This window comes from Python bivittatus, unplaced genomic scaffold (genome assembly GCF_059951505.1).
Source record: "Python bivittatus isolate LINGU-HERP-01145 unplaced genomic scaffold, Pbiv_v1 ctg000530_np1212, whole genome shotgun sequence".
Classification (NCBI taxonomy): Eukaryota; Metazoa; Chordata; class Lepidosauria; order Squamata; family Pythonidae; genus Python; species Python bivittatus.
In genome coordinates, this window is record NW_028277085.1 from 483,835 (window position 1) to 507,215 (window position 23,381).

At 52.0% G+C, this 23,381-nt stretch overlaps 1 protein-coding gene across 5 annotated transcripts in view; it reads left to right on the top strand.

Moving 5' to 3' along the window:
* Nucleotides 1–13,800, top strand: part of CGNL1 (cingulin like 1) — a 42,440-nt gene extending 28,640 nt beyond the window's left edge. For all 5 annotated transcript variants that reach the window (XM_088148229.1, XM_088148230.1, XM_007440053.3 and 2 more), the window contains 10 exons: nt 275–427; nt 1,751–1,921; nt 4,355–4,516; nt 5,287–5,376; nt 8,239–8,322; nt 8,987–9,111; nt 9,871–9,979; nt 10,164–10,327; nt 10,829–11,036; nt 11,473–13,800. In XM_088148229.1, coding sequence (XP_088004355.1) covers nt 275–427; nt 1,751–1,921; nt 4,355–4,516; nt 5,287–5,376; nt 8,239–8,322; nt 8,987–9,111; nt 9,871–9,979; nt 10,164–10,327; nt 10,829–11,030 — 1,260 coding nt within the window. In that variant the 3' untranslated portion in view covers nt 11,031–11,036; nt 11,473–13,800. The remainder of the gene's footprint in view (nt 1–274; nt 428–1,750; nt 1,922–4,354; nt 4,517–5,286; nt 5,377–8,238; nt 8,323–8,986; nt 9,112–9,870; nt 9,980–10,163; nt 10,328–10,828; nt 11,037–11,472) is intronic.
* Nucleotides 13,801–23,381: the final 9,581 nt, after the last annotated feature.

Genomic DNA, 23,381 nt, shown 5'->3' on the forward strand with positions numbered 1-23,381 from the left:
CACAGCCTCGAGATGCCTTAAGGCAGTCTCACTCCTGGGCTGGGGCCAAGATGAAGGCAACAGGTGGGAGCAGAGCAGAAAAACGAGGCTGCTGTCAGGACAGATTAGTGCCGTGGTTAAGTGGGGAAAGCCCAGAGACCCAGCCTTCTGTCACAGGGACAGAGCTTGCCCTTACTGAGGAGGTCCCTGCGGCGGTCTGCCACCGTCGCTCCTTTCCGCGTCTCTGGGGATGTGCTGGGTCCTCAGGCCACGCAGCCACGTCTTCCCTCTGCAGAGGAACGTCAGTCGGCTGAGCCAGGAGCAGCAGCAGCTGGCAGTCTGCCTGAAAGAGGAAACTTCCCAAAACGAGCAGCTACAGAAAATGAAGCGCGAATTGGAGGACGAACGGTGGCAGCTGGACAAGACTGTGGAGAAGTTGCAGAAGGAGGTAAGAGCCGAGAGAAGGTGAAGCGCCGAATGGCAGAGGGGGAAAGGCCTGGCCCAAAGCTGCTCGGAAGATCCAGGGGAGGAAAAGACCCGAGCCAGGCGAAAGGTGAATGCCTGTGACCGAGAAGAGCAAGGAAGGTCTTTCGAGCTAAAGCTGGAGAAAGGGAGGAAGCCTCTGGACAGCTCTCTGTCTCTCACCAGGGCGCTCTCTCCAGCCACACCTGAGAACAGAAGATGGTTGTCCCTTTTAATCCTGGTGGCCACAGAGAGAGCCGAGGGGTGCTTCAGAACCTCCTCCAAAGAAGTCTTGCGCTCAGAAACACCCACCTCGGAGCCCTTCTCTGCTCTGTTTGGTTTCTAAATGCTTATGCCATTTTTCGGCTCGTGTGTGTCCTACAAATTATCTTGGAAAAGGTTGAACGAGCAACCTTCCACATCCATATAGAATGCAGTGAAAGAAATTGAATCCAAGCTATTTCAGAGGAGAAAGTATAGCACAGAATAAGAAGAGGTGTCAAAAAAAAAATCCTTGTGTTTCTGGGGTGGTACGGACTCCTTAAGCTTGAGAGTGGCTGCCTTGTAGTGCCCCCTTGCCCAGGTAAGCGGGGCTGGTAGGAAAGGAGAGCACCCAGGACATGGGTGCTTTGCAACTAGTTATGTTTCCAGGCAACTGTTTTGTGAATGGGCAAGGCCTCCATTTTGCAAAGCACCCAGAAAAAATTTCGAAACTCTGAACTGTCCATCTGGCCAAAGAGGTTGGGGGCCTCTGAGAGTCAAGTAGAGTTTCCCTCTGTGGTCTAAATTACAACTCCCAGCCTCCAAAGGTTCAGATGAAGCTTATTCAGCACACAAACACACCCAGGCAATCAGCTCTCAAGGGAGGCAACATCTTCTAGTTTTCAAATAATGGTCCAGCAGAAATGTCTGGAAATCCCTTAAATATATTTACTGGAAAATAAACAGTGGAGTGAGCTCTCTTGCTCTTCAGGTGGCAGTATTTCAGCACCAGTGTTTCCAGCTTGATCCACATCCCACCTCATTGAGGTCTGTAGAACCTGAGGGAAAAGAGCAAAACCAAGCTCCAAATGCTGTTGCTGTTATTTAATTAATTGAAGGTCCAAGACCAAACTCAAACATTCAACTACTCTTGTTTGCCAGTTCAGCACAACCCAGGAGAGAGAGAGTCTGACATGTGGCGTTTGGGGCACTTGCCTTTGCCCTGTGGGAGTGGAAGTCTACCTTTGTAGCCGAGATGTTGCACGTACCCTTTCGCCCTTGGAAAGCTTTTAATCCTCCCCCATATCAATGTTTTTCTTTTGAGTAGATGGCAGAAATCATTGAGGTGTCACGGGGATCAACACTGGAACTCCAGAACCAGCTTGACGAGTACAAGGAGAAGAATCGGCAGGAGCTGGTAGATTCACAGCAGCAGCTGAAGGACAAAACCCTGGAATTAGAAAAGACCCGCCAAACAGTCCTCAAAATGCAAGAGGAGGTAATGACGCCTGACTGGCATTCGTAAACCTGCCTGCCTGCCTGCCTGCCTGCCTGCCTGCCTGCCTGCCTGCCTGCCTGCCTGCCTGCCTGCCTGCCTGCCTTCCTTCCTTCCTTCCTTCCTTCCTTCCTTCCTTCCTTCCTTCCTTCCTTCCTTCCTTCCTTCCTTCCTTAAATAAGTAGAAGAGCAACTCAACACAGTCAGCAATCAAACAACAATTGCAGCATGTAACCAAAAGCATCAATTAAACTCCACCCAAACTAAAGATGACTGAAACAAAACAGCCCAGCAGAAACTAGTATGTGGATAAAATAGATGGATTATCTTGATAAATAGCTAATAATGCCCAAGTGTGTCTGACTCCCAAGTCTGTTATAAGAACAACAGCAACAACAAGCATTCCTCACCCAACTTATACTCCTAAGGGCCCCCCCTTGACCTCTAGCTCTAAGTGGGTGGTGCCCCAGCCCCAGGCAGGGTCGTCCCTCGCTCAGGGTGCCAGTGAAAACCACGATGGAGCCTGTAAGCCAACAGTCCAGCTGTCCTTGCTGGAAATAAACCCGGCCTGTGCTTGTGAAGGGGAGTCCAGAGGGAGGCAGGCGTCCTGCCTGAGTTACTCACAGGGCAGGGGACAAGCAAAGCAAGTTGAAACAAGCATGGAGGAAGCTAGAAGGAGTTATAGACTGGCTATTAAAACAAACAAACAGCTATTAAGAAATGTCAGTTGAAAATGGGAACATCTGGAAGCAAATTCTGGTTATTTTTTTTTCCAATTTTTATTGGATTTATATGCCGCCCATCTCCCCCAGAGGGTGACTCTGGGCAGCTTACAATTAAAATCCAAGACAATAAAAACAACAAAAGTACAAATATCCACAATTAAAATAACAAATAACTTTTGTTTTATCCAAAAAGCCAATGTACAATTCAAGATGATGGGGGGAACAGCATCAATCCTCCCACTAGCCAGTTCCAACAATGCGAGCCCCCCTCAAGCCTCCAGGCACAGCCATGTTTTACAAAGAAAACAAAGCTTCCAGGCCGTAAGAAGGTTTGGCCTTCGCTGTAGCCATCAGCTGGGTAAAGGACCAAGGAAGCTCAGAGGCCTGTGGCCCTGATCCTGTAATCCCGCCTGGAAAACTGGGAGGGCAGCTCGCCCTCCCGAAGCTCCTTAGCTTCCAGGGCCCAGATCGTCGCACTGCGTTGCACTGCTGCCACCCTGTGGCGGGAAAAGAGGGCTACACCAGCTGAACACACACGTTCTCTGGGAAAGTTCCGCGCTCGCAGGTGGACTTGCGTTTTGAGGAATGGGCTGCGTAAGAACACAAGCCCGTGGCTAGCTGGATCGGACCTCTGGCCCATCTGGTCCAGCGACCTGTCCTCACAGTGGCCCACCAGTTGCCCAAGGAAGCCCGGCAGATGCCCTTCCCAGGCGGTCAGGTTGCCATCAAGGCTAAGCGCCCTCGATCCCCGGGACTTCTGTGAATTGGTCCAACCCGTTTTGGAAGCCAGCCAAGCTGGTAACCAGCACCACATCTCATAGTACATAATTACCGGGTGAAGATGCTGCAGAAGTATGAGTGGCCTGCATGCTCTTGCACATTTTTTCTGGAGCTCGTGTGAAATGTGATCTGGGTAGATCCACCCAAAAAAAGGGGTGGTCTTTGCCTGATGTTTCCGTGGGAGGTGACTGCATAACCACTCAAACCTTTCATGCTGTGAGCCAGCTCCAGCTGTGGCTTCGGTTTATCACCTGCTTCTCTTTGTATTAATTTCTTGAATATCGCTTTCTGCGTGAAGGGGCAGCAGATTATTTGCTGGCTGACCTTGGCAAAGACGACTGACTTAGCAACACGGCCCCAGTTGCTTACGAGTGCAGGCAGGACCCCATTACCTCCTTTGCTTCCTTTCCCCTTGTTCTCCGAAGCTTCAGGGCGCTTCCCAAAAGGTTCCTCTTGCGCAACAGCTCCGCTTCATGCACAGAACTGAACTGAACTGGGGACAAGGGGCGCAGGTGGTCCCTGGGTGTTTCCAGGCAGAAAGCTAAAACAGTCCAAAGCATTGGGCCACTCTGGTTGCTTAGCAGAGAACGGAGGGTAAGATAAAGGAAGTTGTGGGAAAATAAAGGCAAACTACAAATCAAATTTCAGTCAATGGGTTGGAGTAGGGTTAGGGTTGGGGTTTAGGTTAAGATTTGGGTTAGGGTTGGGGTTAGCAAGACAGGGTCAAATGCTGGCCTCCTGTCACACCTGTGGATCGTCACAGACTTGAATCTGGCTGAGATGGAAGGAACCTACAAGGGGTTTGGGATCTGGGCTTGCCAAATGCAGAATTATTTCCTTTACATCTAGATCTATCTGTCCATAGTAGCGGTAGATGCTCTACAGAGCATATAGGTGAGAGGTTTATGGGGTGTATTTCTTTTAATTTCAGGTACGTTTTATGGGGGAAGAATTACAAGTTCACAAAAAAGCCCAAAAAGAAGCTCTTACAAGAACTCAGCTTCTGGAACGCACTGTGAAGACCTTGGAATGTGAACTGGAAACCAAAAACCACTTGAGAGAAGATCGGGGAAGACAGGCCAAGATAATGGAGGTAGAAAATGAACTTTATATGGGGAGGCAGATTAAGACGGAGAAATGAATCAGCTCAGGGTCCCGCCTGCAAAATCCCGCGGGGATATGAGGCCGCTGCTCCTTCTGCCTCAGTAGCTTATTTTGCTCCCTTGCGCAGTATCATTTGGTCTGCGGCCTCCCTTCCCAAAGCCCCATGTTTATCCCGGCTGCCCTTGGATCCAGCTTCAGAGAGGTCAGGACTGTGGACAGGAGGCCCAGCTGACATTGTTGGTGCTGGCGCAGCAGGTGGGACACTCTGGCACGTCCTTGTCTTGTGAGATCCTTCAAACAAACACACTAAACTGCACCAGATGTGCTTGTAGATGAAGCCGGGGATGCGCTGAGGCCATTCAAGGCATCCATCTCTCCATCTGCTGCTGGCACGAAGAGGAGCCCAAGGTGCAGTGTGGTTTTCCGGGGCCCTTTAGGTAACGGTGACTCCCGTGACAGGCAGCAAGAAGCGGCTGTGCCGAGAAACCTGCTGGAGAATGACGTTTGGGTTCATGGTCTGACTTCCTTCGGGTGGAAAGGTTTTCCTTTCTACCAGCTGCAAAGTGCCCGCTCCCACGTGGGTTTGGCTGCAGTTCACATGTGCCCAGGCTTGAATTTTTCCCTGGAGTTCCCATCGTGCAGACCCATAAGGCAGCCGCCGCAGCAGCTGCTCCTCTCCCCCGCCTGTGTCACACTTCCAGGGGTTGTATTGCGTGCTCGGAGGTCTTGCCCCGGCCAATGTTGCATCCTTCCTCTTAGGACAAACTATCCCAGCTGGAGTTGGAGCTTGAAGAAGAACAGAACAATTCTGATCACTTGTCTGAGAGGATTGGCAGGTGCAGGGAGCAGGTATGCAATTTTGCTCAACTCAGTCGGTCGTTGCAGGGTTGGGAAAGGCGCAGAAGGTAAGGTCTGTGATAACCGGCTGGGCCTCGTCGGCCCCCAGCCGTCTTCCTGAATGACCAGGAGCAACTCTGAGAAATAGGCTTGGCCCTCGCACAATCAGGTCCCTCACCATCGCCCTTGACAGCAAACCCCACCCTTGTTCCTGGAGCTCATGGGGCCTCTGCGGGATCCTGAACCTTGTGGATTAGGGTGATGGCTTCCAGCTGCAGCTTACGGTATTTGAGACCAGAAGGAACCTTCTCTTCCTGGAAGGGTTTGGCAGTGGCTTTCCTCTAGAGGTCAGAAGCCCCATAAACCTCAGCTGACTAACCAGCTGATTGCTTAAGTGGAGCATTAGGCAAAATATGTGTTTCTGTTAAAAGCTCTGGAACCCCTGATTTCCTGCACGAGGTACAAAGCCTGCCTTGTTCTCCGTCAGGGCTTGGATGCAGGGCTTCCTGAAGACTGTTTCAGGTCTGCTGAACATACATAACAGCAGAATAATAGCTCTGTTTGGGTTTAAGCTGCCAACAGGCCAGGAACCAGGAGCGCAGTCCGCCCTGCCTCCGTGCCCAGCCCAAGCCTCCCACCGGCCCGGATGGAGCTGCTGCCAGGCAACAGAGCACAGTTCAGGGATCCGCGGCCCAGCAGAGGCAGATGCTGCCTGGGATGGAGGCGGCCCTGGCGCTGGCCGCCAGCCGAGGGCAAAGGCACAGCGAAGAGCCGAGGCCTTGTTCCCCCGGGCTCGGCCGGAGCAGAAGCCCTCGCCGGGGGTCAGGCTGGAGGGAGCCGAGGCTCCACGGGGCCAGAGCGCCTCGGACCAGGGCGGGCCACAAGAAGGGCTCCTCCTCCGGGCTCTCCCGCTCCCGGCGGGGCAGACGAAGGCAGGCCTCGCTCTCCCCTCCGCGTTCCTCTCCCGGGACAGTCCCGTGGCTTGCTGCGGCAAGGGAAGCGCCTGGTCCCCACCCGTCTCCTGAGGCGCCAGTGCGTGAGAGGGGTCTTCTCCGGTCAGCAAAGGCCCGCGTTGGAGAAGCCGTGTGCTGATCTGGGCAGCTGTAGCTTCTCTGCAGAAAGTGGAAGAGGTTGTGGTGCGCCGCTGTTGCGTTCAGAAGGGCCCTCAATCTATCTTGAACCGGGGCCGAGGAAGCAGATCCATCGGCTCTGAAGCCCAGCGATGGACTGAGCGGTCTCCCAGCTTCCCCCCGCCTTGGCTGAGCAGGAGCTGGTCTCTCTGGTTCCCCTTCTTTCCTTAAGTTAAGCAGCCCCCACTGGCGCACCCCTGGTCCTCGGTCCGCTGCAGAAAAGCAAACAAAGCCGAGCGAGCCTGAATTCACTGACTCTGAAGCGGCTTCTCTCGCTCTGCGCACCGGCTATTTCCATGGTGACCGCAGAGGCAATGAGCAAAGGATGATGTCCCAGGCAGTCTCATTTGCTTCTCGGCATAAAGCGCGCTCAGGAGTCGGCACGCACCTGCGCCCCGCTTGGCGCAGGTGCCGGAGTAGCAGATGGGGCTAAGGGAGAAGCAGGCCCCTTCTTGCCACCGCCCTGGCATGGCCGCCTCCCTCTCCCCCTTGATGGAGCAGCGTTTCTGCTGATTCAGCCAGTTTGGGGAATGACAGCGGGGGGGGGCGGTCCTCCCACTCGCCTTGAGCCACGCGCACCCCCTGGGGAGACGGGCGGCTGCAGCCACGGCAGTCACCCAAAGACTGGTTTCAGCACGCGGCTCTGGCGAAGAGGAGGCTTCTCGAGAGAGGTGTTCTTGCGCCCGCCAGGGCTTCTGTTCGGCCAGGGAATCGGGTGCGGCCGAAGCGTGTGTTGCCTCTCGCGTACCGAAGCGGGGATGCAGAGGAATAGTGCCCAAAGGGGAGCGGGCCACCAGCAATCTGGACCCTTCACTGGGCGAGGTCTCCCCTCAGCCCCCTGCTGAGGCGTGGGCCACGGGAGTCCCGCCAGGATGACCTCTGGAGGCCACAGGGCCACAGTGCCTGCCTGAGGTGCCGCCAGGCCCAGGCCGGAGGGGGCCTGTCTGGCTGCCTCGGCTTCTCCCCGCGCAGCCCGGCTTGGACGAGGAGGCCGGCGGAGGGGAGGGCCGTGCGAGCCCCAGGAGGCAGGGTGCAGCTTGCTTTTCCGGGGAGCGTCCCCAGGCGCTCCTTTTATTGGCTGCCCCCCAGCCCGGGCTCTCTGGGTCTTCAGTGCGGAAGAACAGCTCAGCTGTCGACGGGCAGGGGCCTCCCCGGGCGTGGCTGAATGCCCCGACACCCGCAGGGCGCCAGACGCTTGCGCGGGGTCCTTTTGGAAAGGAGCGGCATGTTTCTGGAAAGGCCGCGGGGGCCGCCGGGCGCGTAGAGCACGGCCAGTCCACGGGCCAGAAGCGGCCGCCTCGCCCCCGGGCCTCTTCGCTGCTGGCTCCGAAGCTTGCGTGTTTCTTCCACGGCTGGCGGATGTTCCCTGCCGAGGCGGGCCGGAGACGGTGGTGAGGAAGCGCTGCGGCAGGCACCAGGTCTGGGCAAGCCAGCGGGGTACCACTTTGGCCAACGGGAACCGAAAGGAGCAGGCCGGTCACCTTCGCGTGGGGAGAGGCGGCAGTGCAGAAAGAGCCCCGCAGCTGAGCGCGTTAGATCCCGGCGGACGCGGCCACGTGCACGCATTTTACGTGATCGTAGGCGTCGTCTTAGTTCACCTACAGACGCAGTTGTCCTCGGGCAACGAATGTTCATCTGCTGGTTTCTTAGCCTGGCCTACGGCCGACTTCTTCCCTGCTCTGACCGACTGAGCCTGCTGACTTCTTGCTGCTGTTTTCGTTTCTTTTCTCTTCTTCTACTGCAGATTGAGCAAACGAGGAGCGAGCTCCTGCGGGAAAGGGTGGCAAGGCAAGACCTGGAGTGCGACAAGATCGCCCTGGAAAGACAGGTCAGGCCTTTGCTCGGCTCTCGGGCCACAGGGCCTCGGCTGGCTCCGCGGGCCCCACGAGCCTCGCCCAGCACGCGCCAGGGCCGTGGCCAGCGTTGCCCCCAGGGGCCGAGCGACCCTTGTCACCACAGAATTCTGCGACCCAGAATTTGGCACGTGGAGGTTTCCCAGTGCTTTGGGCCTGGAAGGAGCTCCCACGCGGGCCGTGCGCACCAAAGCGCCTCGACGCTTTGGCTTCCTCTCTTTCAAGTCCATCTGACTCGCACTGGCCCTCGAGAGAGCTTATTTCTTGGCGCCAACAGTGGTGCTTGACCAGACCCAAGTGGCTTGGGGGTGTCCCTCTTGCCTCTCTGCGGGCGAGCAGGGACCGCTTACCGGTCCCCAGAACCATTGGGGACATGCTTGGGCACACGCTTCCGTAATGGAGTCGGCCGGGTGCCTTTTCCCGCCCCCGACACCCGGCTCCTACCCCGCAGTGGAACGCAAGGGCCGCTCTTCTTCCTGTGGATTTGCTATAACTTGGGGGGCGTCCTTGACTTGCTGCTGCTGCTGCTGCATCTCGCCTTCTGCCTCCTGCCTCGGGCTCTAATGTGCCCTGGGCCAATTTTCTGGCTTAGTTGGCTGGCAGGCACCCGCTCATTAATCAGGGGGGTTCCTCCTCCAGAACAAAGACCTGAAAAGCCGGATCCTGCACCTCGAAGGCTCCTACAAGTCCAGCAAAGAAGGCCTCCTTGTCCAGATGGAAGCCCGGATTGCGGAGCTGGAGGAGCGGCTGGAGAGCGAGGAGAGGTATGGGGCCGTTCTCGAGAAGCCCCCCAGGAGCCTTCCGGCTGCTGGAAGCCCCCACGGACTCCTCAGCTGAGCACGGAGGGCTCGGGGCTTCCACTTAGAATCCGCCACGGCCTGTGCCTGTCTCTTTACTCAGTGGGCAGTAAGATAAAGGTGCCTGGGTTGAGCTTGACCACCGGGGACTTCGTGGATCCATCAGTTGTCTTTTGCCGACAGACAGAAGACCGGTCCTGAAAGAGTCTTAGGATTTCCTTATGGCCTCCCATCCAAGTAATAACTATGTTGGCCACACAGAGTTCTGGGAATGGGCCAATTAAATTAAATTTAAATTTAAATAAAATTGAAAAAAAACAACCTGTAATGCTTTGCAGCAAGTCAGACTTGAAGGGGAAAAGGCAGTTTGGAGTGCCTGTAAGTACAGACATCACACCTGTCAGCACCTCCTTAAATCAAACGCATCTTTCCCCAGAATCACACAGTGACACACAGAAGCCCAGGACAGGTTGCCAGCAACATGGGGCCCCACACACTCAGGTGCGCCCAGGTCCAGCCTGGTGGCTGCAACCCCCGAGGTCGGCCACTGAGGTCCCTCTGTCAGAGACGCACAAAAGAGCTGGTGATCTGTGGAGGGAGTGCCGTGAGGTCAGCAGGCTGAGCAGAGCCAGGAAAGCCCTTGTAGACCAGATGCTGGGGACCAGGGGAGTCCTCACCTGGTGCATGGTTTCTCCCTTCCCCTTCTCTTCTCCCTGGCCTTCCTAGGGACCGAGCTCATCTCCAGTTGACCAACCGCCGACTGGAGAGGACCGTGAAGGAGCTCTTGATGCAGGTGGACGATGAACATCTCTCCCTGACTGATCAGAAGGACCAGGTAAGCAGGAGAGGGCCCCCAAGGGACTTGCTCCCTCACCTCTCTTTCAGGGGCCCCAAGGAGGGCGGTCCCCAGCCTCTGCAGGAACCCTTGCCCTGGAGCCTGGCCCTCTCACCAGAAGGCAAGGACTCGGCTTGGCCGGCCTCCGCCCAAGATCCAAGACGGCCCTCTTCTTGCCCCACAGCTCAGCTTGCGCCTGAAGGCAATGAAGCGGCAGGTGGAGGAAGCGGAGGGAGAAATAGACAGGCTGGAGAGCGCCAAGAAGAAACTCCAGAGGGAGCTGGAGGAGCAGACGGACGTGAACGAGCAGCTGCAAGGGCAGCTGAACGCCATCCGGCAGGACCTCAGGTAGGAGAGGGGAGCACTGCGCACGCGCCGCCCGTCTTCCAGTCTGCAGATTCCCCTTTGCCCCCGTCCAGGCCCAGCGGGGGGGTCCTGGCTCCTTCCTCTTCCTCTTATAAAGCTGATCCCGTTACATTCGCAGCAAGCCTCTTTGTGACCCACCGAGTTGGGCTTCCTGATACTCAGGCTGGATTCTCCCAACACCCAGAGCAGTTTGCTCTTCCGGAGGTGTTCAAGTGGGGCTTCCTGCCCTTGAATTTCCAGAAACGGGGCTGTCAGCGTGGTGTTGCCAGGGTCGTCTTCTGTAGGGGAAAATGCATTTGCACAAAACCGGCTGTGTTCCACAAGTCCTTATAAGACTTGGCACATTTTGGCTGCATCCACCGCAGCTTTAAAACCGACTGTTTTATTAGCTTTGCAAATTAAATCAAAATCCATCCTGTGACCCAGCAGCAGCCCAGGTGGTTGCAGGCGTTTTCTCAAGCGGATGGGCCCTTGCTTTTGCAGACGCAAGACGGCTTCGAGGAAGCTGCTGAGCGACTTGGAGGACGACGATCTCAGCACCGATGGGGAGAGCCTTCATGACGCCCCCTCAGGATTTAAGTCCTTAAGGCACAGCGACAGCAAAGCCAGCTATGGATACTCAGCCTTAATAGCTGAAAGTCAAGGCTCTGCAGAGTGGAGAAGCCACTGCCCGCAGGAATATTAGCATCAGGTGAATTTTACTCATTTTTCTGAAACGTGCCACGTTCAGATTTATTTCAGAAATAAACATTTGCGAACGAAAAGGAGCTGGTCTTCCCGCAGTTCAGAGATCCAAAGGGACTTACAGCTCTGGAGGTGAGGGCCCAGCCAAAACAGGGTTGCTCCTAACCTTGGTTCTGAGGAAGTCAGCCTTCTGCTTCAAAGCAAGGCTTTTGCAGATACAAGGGGAGAAGGGGTATTGCATAGTTACTGTGAGCAGAAGAAGGAAGGTACAAAACAGGAGGTAAGAATGCACATATTTTTAAACTAGGGGTTTTTTTGCTACTCTTGCAACATTCTTGTATGATTTCATGTTTTTTTATAGAGCACATCAGTAGTGCAGAAATCTATATTGAATGTCGTATCATTCATAAGGTTTAAAACCCTGTTAAATTCCATTTGTTCAGCAAACATGTTTCATGATCTGAAGGAGAGTAGAGTGACCTTGGGAAGATCAAAAAAGCAGGACCTTCTACAACATCGGGAGCAATTTCCAGTCAGAAAACTTGTTCCCTGCTCGCGGTCTCAGCAGCTCCCTTGGTTGCAAAGGGCGTGTGGAGAGCCTTGCTCTGACTTCCACGGATCGATGGTGAGGCTGCTGATGTTTGCACCTGACCTTGGACCGCTTTAGAGAAGGAAAAGAGACCTTTGCTCCCGGGCGGTGATCTGGATTCCCCACGGCCACCCTCTGTGGGTCAATGGGCCCTTCTGCCTTTCCAGAACCCCCTGTGGAAAGTTCTTTCCTTTTTCTCAACGGGAACTCCCTTTCCCACTGGCCGTATTTCAGCCCCACACACGAAGGGCCTTCGAGGCAAGGAGCAGCCTTACCGAAGAGAGGCAGGGCTGAACTTGCCGGCCCCAGCCCAGGGCCACGATTTTGTTCACAGCTGAAAGAGGCTGCTTTGTTCTTCCCAGATTGTTTTATCTGGTCCCGTTGTGGACTATAAAGGACTGTCCAATAAGCATATGAGAAAAAGCATTTCTGTTTTCTTTTGGGACCATCTTCTCTTCTAGTTTTAGCTGAAGGTACCTATAAATGCATTTCAGTGCATTGGAAGAACTTAAAAGTATTTGCAAAAGCTTCTATTATAATCTGCTTTTTTATCTTTTCACCAAATCTTTGCTCTGTTGGGACAATCTGATCCTCAGATTAATGAGGAAATAATACTATTGGCAGCTCTATGCAATTGTCCTGTTCTACAACTTTGTTGGTTAGCATCAAATGTGAGTGTTTCTTAGAGACAGCATTGAGGGTATTAAATTTCAGTATAAGAATAAACCCTGGAAGCTGTACAATCCCCTAATTTCTGCAGGATCCACAATGAACCTTGTAAAGGGAGAATGCAGTCACTTGAAAAAAATAATGTTCCCAAAAAGATTTGGCATCTGTACTTTGTGGGTGCCTGGTTTGTGAGTGGAACCTTAAGTAGGACCTGGTTTGACCCCCAAGAACATTCTTTGGACTTTGGATCCAAACAAGCAATTATTTCCATTGGACACACCAACCATTGCCTTCAACCCCCCCCGCCCCCAAATTCCAAGTGCCGCTTAGTGGGAGCAGAGGCCATAGATAAAGGGAATGCGGGGAGGAAAACCCCGAATTTTTATTTGGGCTTCATGTGAATGTCTGCCTATGCGTCCACAAATGCCGATACAAAACATCCAGTTGACCAGTTTGTGGAAATGTGGCAGCAGTGCTGGGATCAGCTAGTCTCCGTGGCTGTTGGATGCTGACTATGGTGGCCATGACTTCTTGGGGCAGGCAGATGCGCAAAGAATCTTTGTGTTGCTGGAAGATTTTGGGGGGAAAAAATCTGCTAGCCTGCCAAGGTCAGCATGAGCCAACGAGAGGAGGCTGTTTGCTTGGCGGAAGCCCCCGGTGGGACCCCTCGTCTGTGTGCTGAAGGTCCCTGGTTCAGCCCTGCCATCTCAGAGGGGGTAGAAGAGGCAGGTGGACCGAGTGACCTCCTCACGTCTCTACGGGGAAGGAGCGCTGTTTCAGTTTTATGGAATCCTATTAAAGGTAGCCACGAAAGAACACGGAAGATAACCTAAAAGATGGTTTCTGACCGTAGCGCGTAGTTTGGACAAATCTTGAAACCAGACAGTGTTATTTTCTACTCCAGCAGAAATGGGATCACAAAGGAATTTGTCCAAATTGTTAGGATAACTTTAGAGCTTGTCTCCCGCCTGGAATATTAACTAACTCCTTGATGACCTGATCTGTAAATATGTGTCAGTACATATTACAAAGCATTCGATATCCCCTGGTAGCTAATTGGACTATATTTGTTCTGAAATGTGCATGATTTTCAGCAGATGTATTCTGCAGGAGGTTTGCAGCTAATTTGAACGGGATGTATTTTGCATTATCCTTCAATAGCTTTTTTTTTAAAACAAGGAAGAAAGGACCTGGAAATTTGCTGTGTTGACAATCAGTAGAAACTCTTGTATTTTTATTCTGATACTAAAATGCCAACTTTATTTTAATACTACTCCTTATTACTCTCCTCCTGGATTCTGCCTGAACAAGTAGAAGACAAAAATCCATTGGGAAACAAATTCACTTTTAATTTCAAGGGCTTTTGCCGAAGAAACTTCCAGTGTAAGCTGAGAGTACAAGTAATTTGGAGAAAAACCTGAGTAATTTTTGCAACTATTGCCAGATATGCTAAACCATAAAACTCAAGTTATTTTGAAATAAATTACCCTGGTAAATCTTTTTACCTTTGGTGTCTCGATGTGCAGTTCTGGGAACTCTTCCTCAAGCATCATGAGAATTGAGGCAGATTCTGAGCATTGTTCAGGGGGGTGGAATGAGAGAAGTCATTGTGCCACCGACACCACGGCCTTCTTATGCCGCCGTGCCATCAAGGAGGTCCAGCGGATCAGCCCCCATTCACTTCCGCAGCTGGCCAGCGGGGCAGCCTCTGGCCTCGCTCTGCTCTCCTTCCCGTTCAGTGGTCCAGCTCTACATTTACACAAAGGCCTTGTTCCCCCGGCACTCTTAGCCCGCCGGGTCTTTTCTGTGGTTCTGCAAGCATGCCTCACCCTGCCTGCCCGATGTCTGTAGAATCCCAGCCTCTTTCTCTAGAAGACTTCAGGTCACCACTTCCACTGCCCTTTCTTTGTGAGCTGGGTGTACAAAACGCATCAGGGAGCTGAGCTATGTTCCCACAACTGGCAGACCTGGTGAACTGGAGTTATCCTAACTCGGTGCTTGGTTGAGTCTGTTTAGGGCTCACTTTCGCCCCCTTGATGCTCCCTCAGCACAGTAAGCCCTCCACTGACCCTCCAGATGTACAAGAAGCCCTTTTGCAAGCCCTAGTGAATGTGGCCCCTCAGGCAAGACCAGGTTGGAGGGAGAAAGCTGACTGACGTAACCCTAAGTAGAACACAGTGCCTGTGCTGGGAATTGTTCTGCCGTGAGCCCTTTGGAGTAGGCCAGGTCAAGAAACAGACACCCAAAGAACTTCTTGCTTCTCGTCCTAGACGTTGTAGGAGAGCCACGTTTGCCTACGGTAGCAAAAAATCAGGAGGAGTCTGGCACACCTTGTCCAACAAGTTTTATTAGAAGGTACGAGCTTTTGCAAGTTGCAACCTTTTATACCTTTTAATAAAATGTGTTAATCTAACAAAGGGGCTTTCTCCTGACTTTCCTCTGCTTTATTATTATAGGATATAATAACCGATTCTTGAAAGCCTGACAGAGTTCCTCTCTCCCCCCTCCCTCTTAGAGAATCAAGGCAGGGCAATCTTGAGTTTGTTCCTCACCCCCTCCTGTCTTTTGGGGCTAAACCAACGTTTTCCTAACAGCCACCATATACTTTCTTCAAGGCCATCTCTGTGTAGCTCCTCTACGCTCCCCAGTTAGATTTCATTCTCAGCAGGAAAAAAGCCGCCTGTCACCAGCACTTTGATGCCTTCACTGGGTATGCATTGAAACTGGAACCTTTTGAATGCAAGGCAGAGTGTGTGTGTGCGCGCGCATGCGTGTAACATTAATGCACAAGGGTTCCAAATGTGCCCCATTATTCCCACCAGCCCACTTAGGAAGTTGGAGGAAAGTAAATAAGCCTCAGATGTTTCCTGTTGCCATGTGGTGGACCTAGTCTGTCGTAGTATGTTTCCCATCAGGGTATGGCTTGTGTAGATGTTCCCAGAAATGTCGCTGTCGATTTCGGGAACGGGGGATCAGGGCCAGTTGCTATATTCGTTCCCTGGTAAACACTTTCCTGTAGCGCAATGACAAGAGAAACCCTGTGGTGGAACAATCTGCTTGTCCCCAGCTCAGTGTCCTGTTTTCTCTGCCAGATGGCCAGCCCGGATGATCCAAGCAGCTTCCTCTCTACGCCCCCCACAACACGCAGGCTGGTTTTCAGGTTGGTGCTCCAGCAGAGGGGCACATCGGGGCCCCTTCGGGTCAGAGGGTGACTTTGGCCCCAAGAGCCCTCCACCCACCGCTGGCCTCTCCACTGGCGATCATTCCCACCTGGTGGAAACGCAGAGGATCCTCAGGAGCAAGGCAGCATTACCCACGGGGTGGGCTTCACCACCATGCCCACAGCAGCCTCCCCTGCTGTCCCACCAAAGGAAGCCAACTACGGGCACCACTCTCGGAGCTTCTCTGATGGTCGGGCAGAGGGAAGCCACGTTTGTTCTGGATGGATCGGCTTTTTCCTATTTAGCATGAAGAGAGCCAAGGCTGTAATTTTCAATGTGCCAAGAAGGCTTTGCTCCCAGAAAAAAAATTACCCAAAATTCCCCAACTCAGGCAGACGCAGACTGCAATGTTGCAGAAGGGTCAGCCCTGCGTCCCGGGGACAGGGAGGGCGCCCTCCCCTCCCCTCCCCTCTCCGTTCCAGCATCCTGCCCCTGCGAGGGGGGCCCGGCTACCAGGTTCCCCGCTGAGGAGCTCCTTGGAGGTCCTCCACAAGTGTGACGCTCAGGGCTTCTGGCTCCCGGGTTTCTTCGAAAGGATAAACTGGAGAGGCAGAGAGGTTCTCCTTCCACGTTTTAAAATGCTGATTGATTGTGGTGGAAGGACACATGGATGTTAAAAAGTTGGAAAGAACTCTTGAAATCTGGAGAACTAATTTTCTGGCTTACATCGGTAAAGTTCTGTTTTGTTTTGTTTTGTTTTAATCCACAAGGGCAGTGGATTAAACAAAAAAAGCCCTGAGTGACAATACTTTAATATATCTAGGACTCAGCGAAAGTGCTACCATCTTACTCACTTTCCAAAAAGCTGAAGCGGGAAAAGGGGGGGGGGAACCCCAGATTCACGATGTTTCAGTTAAAAACGTGGCCTCTTGTCCCTTTTTAGAAGACCAGCCTCAACTCAACAGACTTTAGCCCGAGGCTCCTCTAGGTGTTCGAGCTTCTCAGACACGTATGAGTAGCTGCTGCTGTATGAGATGGGTGGATGATAAAACTAAAAAATATGAGGAGCAGTGGCTCAGGTAAACATATTGCACATTTTCAAAGCATTGGGGTGTGTTTCCATGACTGGGATCTCATTAAAAGGTGGCTTCTGCATCATGCTACAGAACTTAATTGTGGTTTTTCCCTGGTGGGCTTCTCATGACGCAGCCAATAAAGAGAGAAACACCTGGCAAAGTTTCCTCGGGATGAGAGCCCAGAGCTGACTCTGCAACCCCCTTTTATTGTGAGCAAGCGAAAGTGGGCGGTACAGATGGCAAAGCAAAGGGTGGTTACACACGTTAGGTTGCAAGTACAGTTGACTGGGAGGAGTTTGCCATATCCTGGTACATGCTCCAGCTAGCAGCCTAGCCTGCACGTACCCAAAATGGCTTCAGCGTAGCTTACTTCAACATCTCCTCTGTTTTTATTATTTTAAAGGGCGGCTTCCTCCTCATCACTGATAAGGGTGAGCTGAGGTTTGCAAAGAAGCTGCTCAGATGCCACTGGTTGGGAGAGGCAGGTATTTATGAGTGCAGACCATATTGACCTGTGCTTCTATGGTACCCAGTTTATCCTGAAAAAACCTCATAAGCCTATTAAGGACACAAGGACCAACTGTACATGCTATAATTAACAATAATAACGGTCCAGCGAGAGCGCTAACCAAGGTTGTGAGCCACAAGGAGAGATTAAACCATCCTTGTCGGTCTTCGCGCTCTCGCCTGCGGGCATTCAGGCCCTCTCTCAGTTTGGTCATGGATTCTCGAACAATTCCAGAATGGTCGGCATAGAAGCAGCACTCTTCCTTCAAGGCCACACACAGGCCACCCTCTTGTAGAAAGAGGAGGTCTAAGCCTCGTCTATTTTGTAATACTACCTCCGAAAGGGAGGTAAGTGATTTCTGCAAGTGGAAAATAGACGTTTCAATGCATTCTAAGTCGAGGTCAATTGCTGCTCTCAAATTTTGGTATTGTGTATATTGGTGGGCAAAGGACGCGATCCCAGTGCCAGCACCTGTAAGACCTAAACCTACCAGCAAGGCAATGGTGAGGGTGGAGACCGGCTCTCGTTTACTTTGAGACAACTCTGTGGTAGAATAGGCATTAAGGATATCATCCTCAGCGTGGATGTACATGCGTGGGATGATGTGTACGAGGATACAAAAGCCCGTGGCGTTTAACACATTACCATGTGCACAGGCTGTAAGTCCCGTGGAGCATGCCCACCACCCATTTTCCGGAGGAATGTAGAAAAGGGTGGTGTCAATGTTGCTGACAGTAACATTGCAATATGATTTGTATGAGGAAAGTATCTTGCCTATACAGGTGCCCTTGCCCGTTATGGCCTGGATGGTCTGAGAGCCATGTCTCCATCGGCAGCCCTTGTCAGAAGTAGACGTGTTAAAGGCCGCCTCAAAAGCTACAGCCTCATAATACGGAGGCAAAACATTATAACAAAGCCAACAAGAAGAAGTAAGATTGGGGTGACTAGCATTCAAAAGCTGGTAAGTGGCCTGGGCAATGTCCTACAATGGATTACTAATGCGTGGAGAGGAAATGACCCCTTCTATGATGGTGGAGTTACCCGGGGAGTACTTGGAGGGGGAGGGATAATTACCTGGTTAGGGGCAACCGGCACAGGGGGAGTAATAGGGGTAGATATCAATCTGATGGTAAAGATGTTTCCCTTATCGCGATAGCCTATCCGAACCTTATCATAAAGACGAACGCCCCAAGTGAGCCCCGCTTGCCAACCCTCATATTTCTTCCCCTGCTCAGTAAAAGTAATGCGAACCGGGTTACAATAGCCTTGTATAGTCCCATCTTCTCTTTTTTGTTGACAGTTTAAGCTTTGGGTGGTTCTTTTAATGGAAACATAATCAGTTTTTATCGGGGCATCCCACCAAATATGTCCGGTGGAAACACAGTTCCAATTTGCGCAAAAGTACGTATCAGCCCCTCCACAAAGTTTCTTGTATGAAGACTCCTTTCTATATCCTGGACATATATAAAAGTGGTGCTTCCTAATGAAGTCATCGTCTTCGGTGAGTCGGAGCATTTTTGCAATGTCAAAGTAGAGGTCGGGAAACCAAGGTCCAGATCGGTTGGCTGAGGAGGAGTTCACCACCTCAGAATGTGAGTCGAGGATGACCCACGTCTGGTTGAGGGGAACGTGAGGGTTGTCGGAGGCCTTGCATATCAGCGCAAGTGGAAACAGCATAAGCCAAGAGAGCCTCATTTTTGACCTTTCAGAAGACATGGCCTAACGTGCCTGCCAGGAACCCAGACGGTTTGGTCGTCGTGACGGACCGCAGCGTACCCTCAGCCCCAGGTGATGAGATGCGCAGGCCCGTGCCACTTGGGGTCTGGGGGAAGACAGAAGTAGACCTGGGGTGGTGATGTAGCTGCAAGTGGAGAAGCGGAAAAATGGCGGGTTGCCGCAGAGGTTGGTGGTGAGCCAGTGAGGTTCAAAAAATTCAGCGTATACAAACAAAGGTTAAGCCTGTCTTGCACAGCCGGGAGGCCTGGGGTTGTTTTCCCCTGTGTCTGATTGTACCTATCCAAGGCATGTTTAAGTGTTTGATTAGCACGTTCCACCAAGGCCTGGCCCTGGCAGTTATATGGTATTCCGAATTTGTGAACGACGGCCCATTTTTGACAAAAAGCCGCAAATGTGGAGCTAATATAGGCCGGGCCGTTGTCAGTTTTAAGTTCTTTTGGGCGTCCCAGCGTTGCAAAGGTCCGAATACAATGATTAATAACATGTTTTGCAGTCTCTCCTCTCTGGGGCGATGCCATAATAAAGCCAGAGAATGTATCAATGGAAACATGGAGATATTTCCAAGGGGCAAAGGGGGCATATTGCGTGACATCCATTTGCCAAATTTGGCAACACTCCATACCTCTAGGGTTAACTCCCATGGGGAGGGAATGAGCCTGCTGGCTACAGGTAGGACATTGTTGAACAATTGCGGATGCCTCTGTAGCCGAAATGCCAAATTGTTTCATAAGCGCCTTTGCATTTTGATGAAAGTAAGAATGACTTTCTCCTGGGGTAGGGGAGGACAATGAAAGGATAACAGAGGCAGATGCCGCCGCATCTGCCATGTCATTCCCTTCCTGAAGTGATCCAGGAAAGGGCTGATGACTTCTGATGTGTGCCACAAAATAGGGATGTGTGCGGGAGGAAATAGCAGTTTGAAGGGTAAGAAATAGGGATGTTAGGTCGGAGTCCAGGGATGGGGAAATGTAAGACTGAAAAATTGTGCGGATTATTTGGGTGACATACAGGCTGTCCAGAATGAGATTAAAGGGCTGGCGAGGGAAAGTCTGAAAGGCTATAATGGAAGCAGCAAGCTCCGCACGTTGAGCAGATTTTTGCGGAGGGGTAAGCCTTGTGTGCCATCTCCCTTCTATAAACCAGACACAAGCACCAAACTTCTTACCCCCATCCGCAAACAGTGTGATGACATCTGGAATTGGAGCGGGAGAATTCTGGGTATCCCACGCAACCGGAATAAATTTAATAAGCTGGAGGCGAGGATCTGGAGGGTGGTGGCAGGAGACTTTCCCAGGCCACTCAGCAAGAGCCAATTGCAAATTTTCTGAATTCGCATACAACATCTCCCAAGTTGTAAGGGAGCAGGGAACAAACAAGGTAGAAGGCTCAACACCTGTAAGAAGTTTTGATCTACAGCGGGCCTGTAGAGAGAAGCAAATTGCGATTAAGATTTGCTTGGGCAGCCATGGTGGCGTAGCGGCCGCCGCCAAAGATCTGGTCGGCGGTGGCAGCGCGTCCCAAGCGGCGAGCAACACGCTCCGCCTCTCCTCTAAACTCAGACTCCCAAATCACATACTGAGAACTAGTCAGTATCATTCAGAATAAATCTTTCCAATCTTCAGGCAACATAAAAAAAGAGTTTGCAATTGTTTGAATCAGCCCTCTAACGTATGGGGCTTGAATCCCATACATAGAGCTTGCTTGTTTGAGATCTCTAATTAACTTCATGGGAAGAGGCTCGAGACGAGGCGCTACATTCCCTGCAGTGTCGGTAACAAATTCCACAGGGCAACATTGCGCCAGCTCCTCCGCTTCCAAAATGCCCTCTTTGCGAGCCTGCGCCATAGCTTGCGCGACCATGGGGGAGGGGGAGAGAACTTCAATGGGTCCCGACTCAGGAAGTGCATCGGCCGGGACAAACATAGGGGTGGGGGTGTAACAACAGAAAAAGCCTGTAGATCCCCCTCTTCTCCTTTTTTGTCTGGGATAATTTTGGAACCATTTGATTGATACGGCGGGGGACGATCAGAAGGAGAATCATCGGAAAGCCCCGCCTCATGCATCTTTATGCACTCCATGACCCCTCGCCACGTGGCCAAGATTTTTGGAGGCGCTCTAGGTGACTCATGGAAATAAGAGCCCAATTTTTGCCATGATTTCACCTTCAACGAGCCCTTTTCCGGATAAGCCAGACATTGTTTCCAAACGTAAGACATCAATGCGATCAATTCTGATTTTGAAAGGACGGGGAAAATTTTTCCATTGTTCCTTAAAATAAGAATTGCGGACTTGGTTAATTCTCTAAGTTCCTGCAGATGCACAGCCTGCTCCTTAGAAAACGCTCCCCCCATACTCACGAGAAGGCAGACGTCTTTACCGACGGTCTCCTGAAGCGCACTTAGCCACGCCCGGGCGGTGAGTAGAGGGGTCCAAGAAACGTATCACCCTCGAGGTGATCACGTCGGGGTCACCAGTTGTGGTTTTTCCCTGGTGGGCTTCTCATGACGCAGCCAATAAAGAGAGAAACACCTGGCAAAGTTTCCTCGGGATGAGAGCCCAGAGCTGACTCTGCAACCCCCTTTTATTGTGAGCAAGCGAAAGTGGGCGGTACAGATGGCAAAGCAAAGGGTGGTTACACACGTTCGGTTGCAAGTACAGTTGACTGGGAGGAGTTTGCCATATCCTGGTACATGCTCCAGCTAGCAGCCTAGCCTGCACGTACCCAAAATGGCTTCAGCGTAGCTTACTTCAACAGTTAATTACAAAATTATCCCTCCTACTAGAATAATTTGATTCCTGTTAGTGAGTTACTCAGTCACTTAATCTCAATCTAAACATATTCTCCATGTTGACCTATATCAAGCCAATAGTTCGAAGTATATCATTAGTAAGGTTATGGAATGGTAGTGCAGATCTCACACAGACACCCAGCCACTAAAATTTACCCTCAATAGGTTGAAGCCAACAGAGACCCACAGGATTTGATGAAAGCCCCTCTCTCCATTTTAAAAAGAATTCCCTAACTCACATAAACGTGTCAACAGGACGTCAGCCATGACAGCGGTGGCTCTTTAAGGGTAATCGGGCTGGGAATGAGCAGTGGAAACCCACCAGCAGGAGCAAACGGATGGGTGGGAATCCAAATCGCTGCTCTCAGAAACAGAAATCCCAGCTAGATGGCAATTTGACTAGAAAGCTAAGGAAAGTCTGTTTTTCCCCATTAAATGCAGTTCAATATTTATCCTATCCGTGGAGTCCTCGGTGCTGTCTGAGCTGGGTGGTTTGCTTGCAGACATTTCATTACCTGACTAGGAAACATCATCAGTGCGCGGGAGGGTGGGGTTTGCTCCCTAGGACCACGGGCCCACAGTTCGACCCTGAGCTACAGATACTCTCTTCTGTTAATCCCATCTGTTATTCAACCATATCTCTATGGATGAAGCCAAACATTAAAAGATCAAGCTCTCTCCAGCTTTTGAAGAGCTGTTGAAAGATCAGGATATGCGTCTCTACAAAACAAAGACTTGTAATATCAGATCCGTGGAAATGCCATCATACAACCCTACTTCGTATCCAATCTACATATATGATTGAAGCCATAGTTCCATTAGTTAGATTTACTAAATTATAATAGGCTTTGACCGAGCCTGAGTGCTATTAAGTAGGTAAGTACTGTATTGTAAGTAAGACAGGGAGCACACAAAGAGAGCACACACCGGCTACTCAGTATCTAACTTCCCCAGATCTAATGGCGGACAGGACTGACCACCCCAAGATTGGGCCGTGAGCCTCCAGGTCCACGTCGTCCCTTTAGGGCGAGAAGCGGCCCGCCCAGGCTCCTTCCCCGCTGCCCCGGCGCAAAGACGAAGGGCCGCTTCTGGGTCGCTCTGCTTGGCCCGCAGCAGCCAAGGCAGCCCCCGGGCAGCAGTGCAAAGCGCCACGTGCCAATCGTATGCTTTTGGGAGTTGTTTAGGGCGTCTGTTGAAACATTCAGTCACGCGTAATTAGCCATTATGTTAATTCTTCTAGTTCCTTTTTGTCTGCAAAAGCAGCTTGAATTTGGGATCGCCTGCCTGCGCATTCCTGATGATGGCTCGTGCCCTTGTAGAACAATGTGCAGAGAGGAAGCCACGTGACACCCATCCAGGTCCTGATCCAGTACTACCAAAACAAACAAAAACTAGGGAGGGAAGAAATGACTCCAACTTCTGAAGCTTTGCTTTCCTTGGAGATGCGCTCCTGACGCGTCATGCCGGGCCTTGCAGCTCACGACCGACCGACGGGAGCGGCCTGGATCCAGGGCCCACCCCAGCGAGCTCTGCACACCTTTTGCGACCTCTCCTCCTTCCTCAGCAGGAAAGTAACTGGGTGGAGATTTTTGCGTGGCGGGGCAAAAATCTCCGCTCAAGCTTGCGATTGACGGCCGCTCGATGTTGCTGCTTGCCTGGTCCTTGTGACGCGGCCGTGCCGCATCTCCGTCCTCTGGCTTAACTGCTCAACTGGCACCGCGAGGGCGAGCTCTAGCCCTGGTGCGGCACCGCCGCTCTGCCCCCGTCCCTCCCGCCAAAGGACGCCGGCGCGCCGGCCAGCCCTGCCGCCGGAGCCGGGAGCC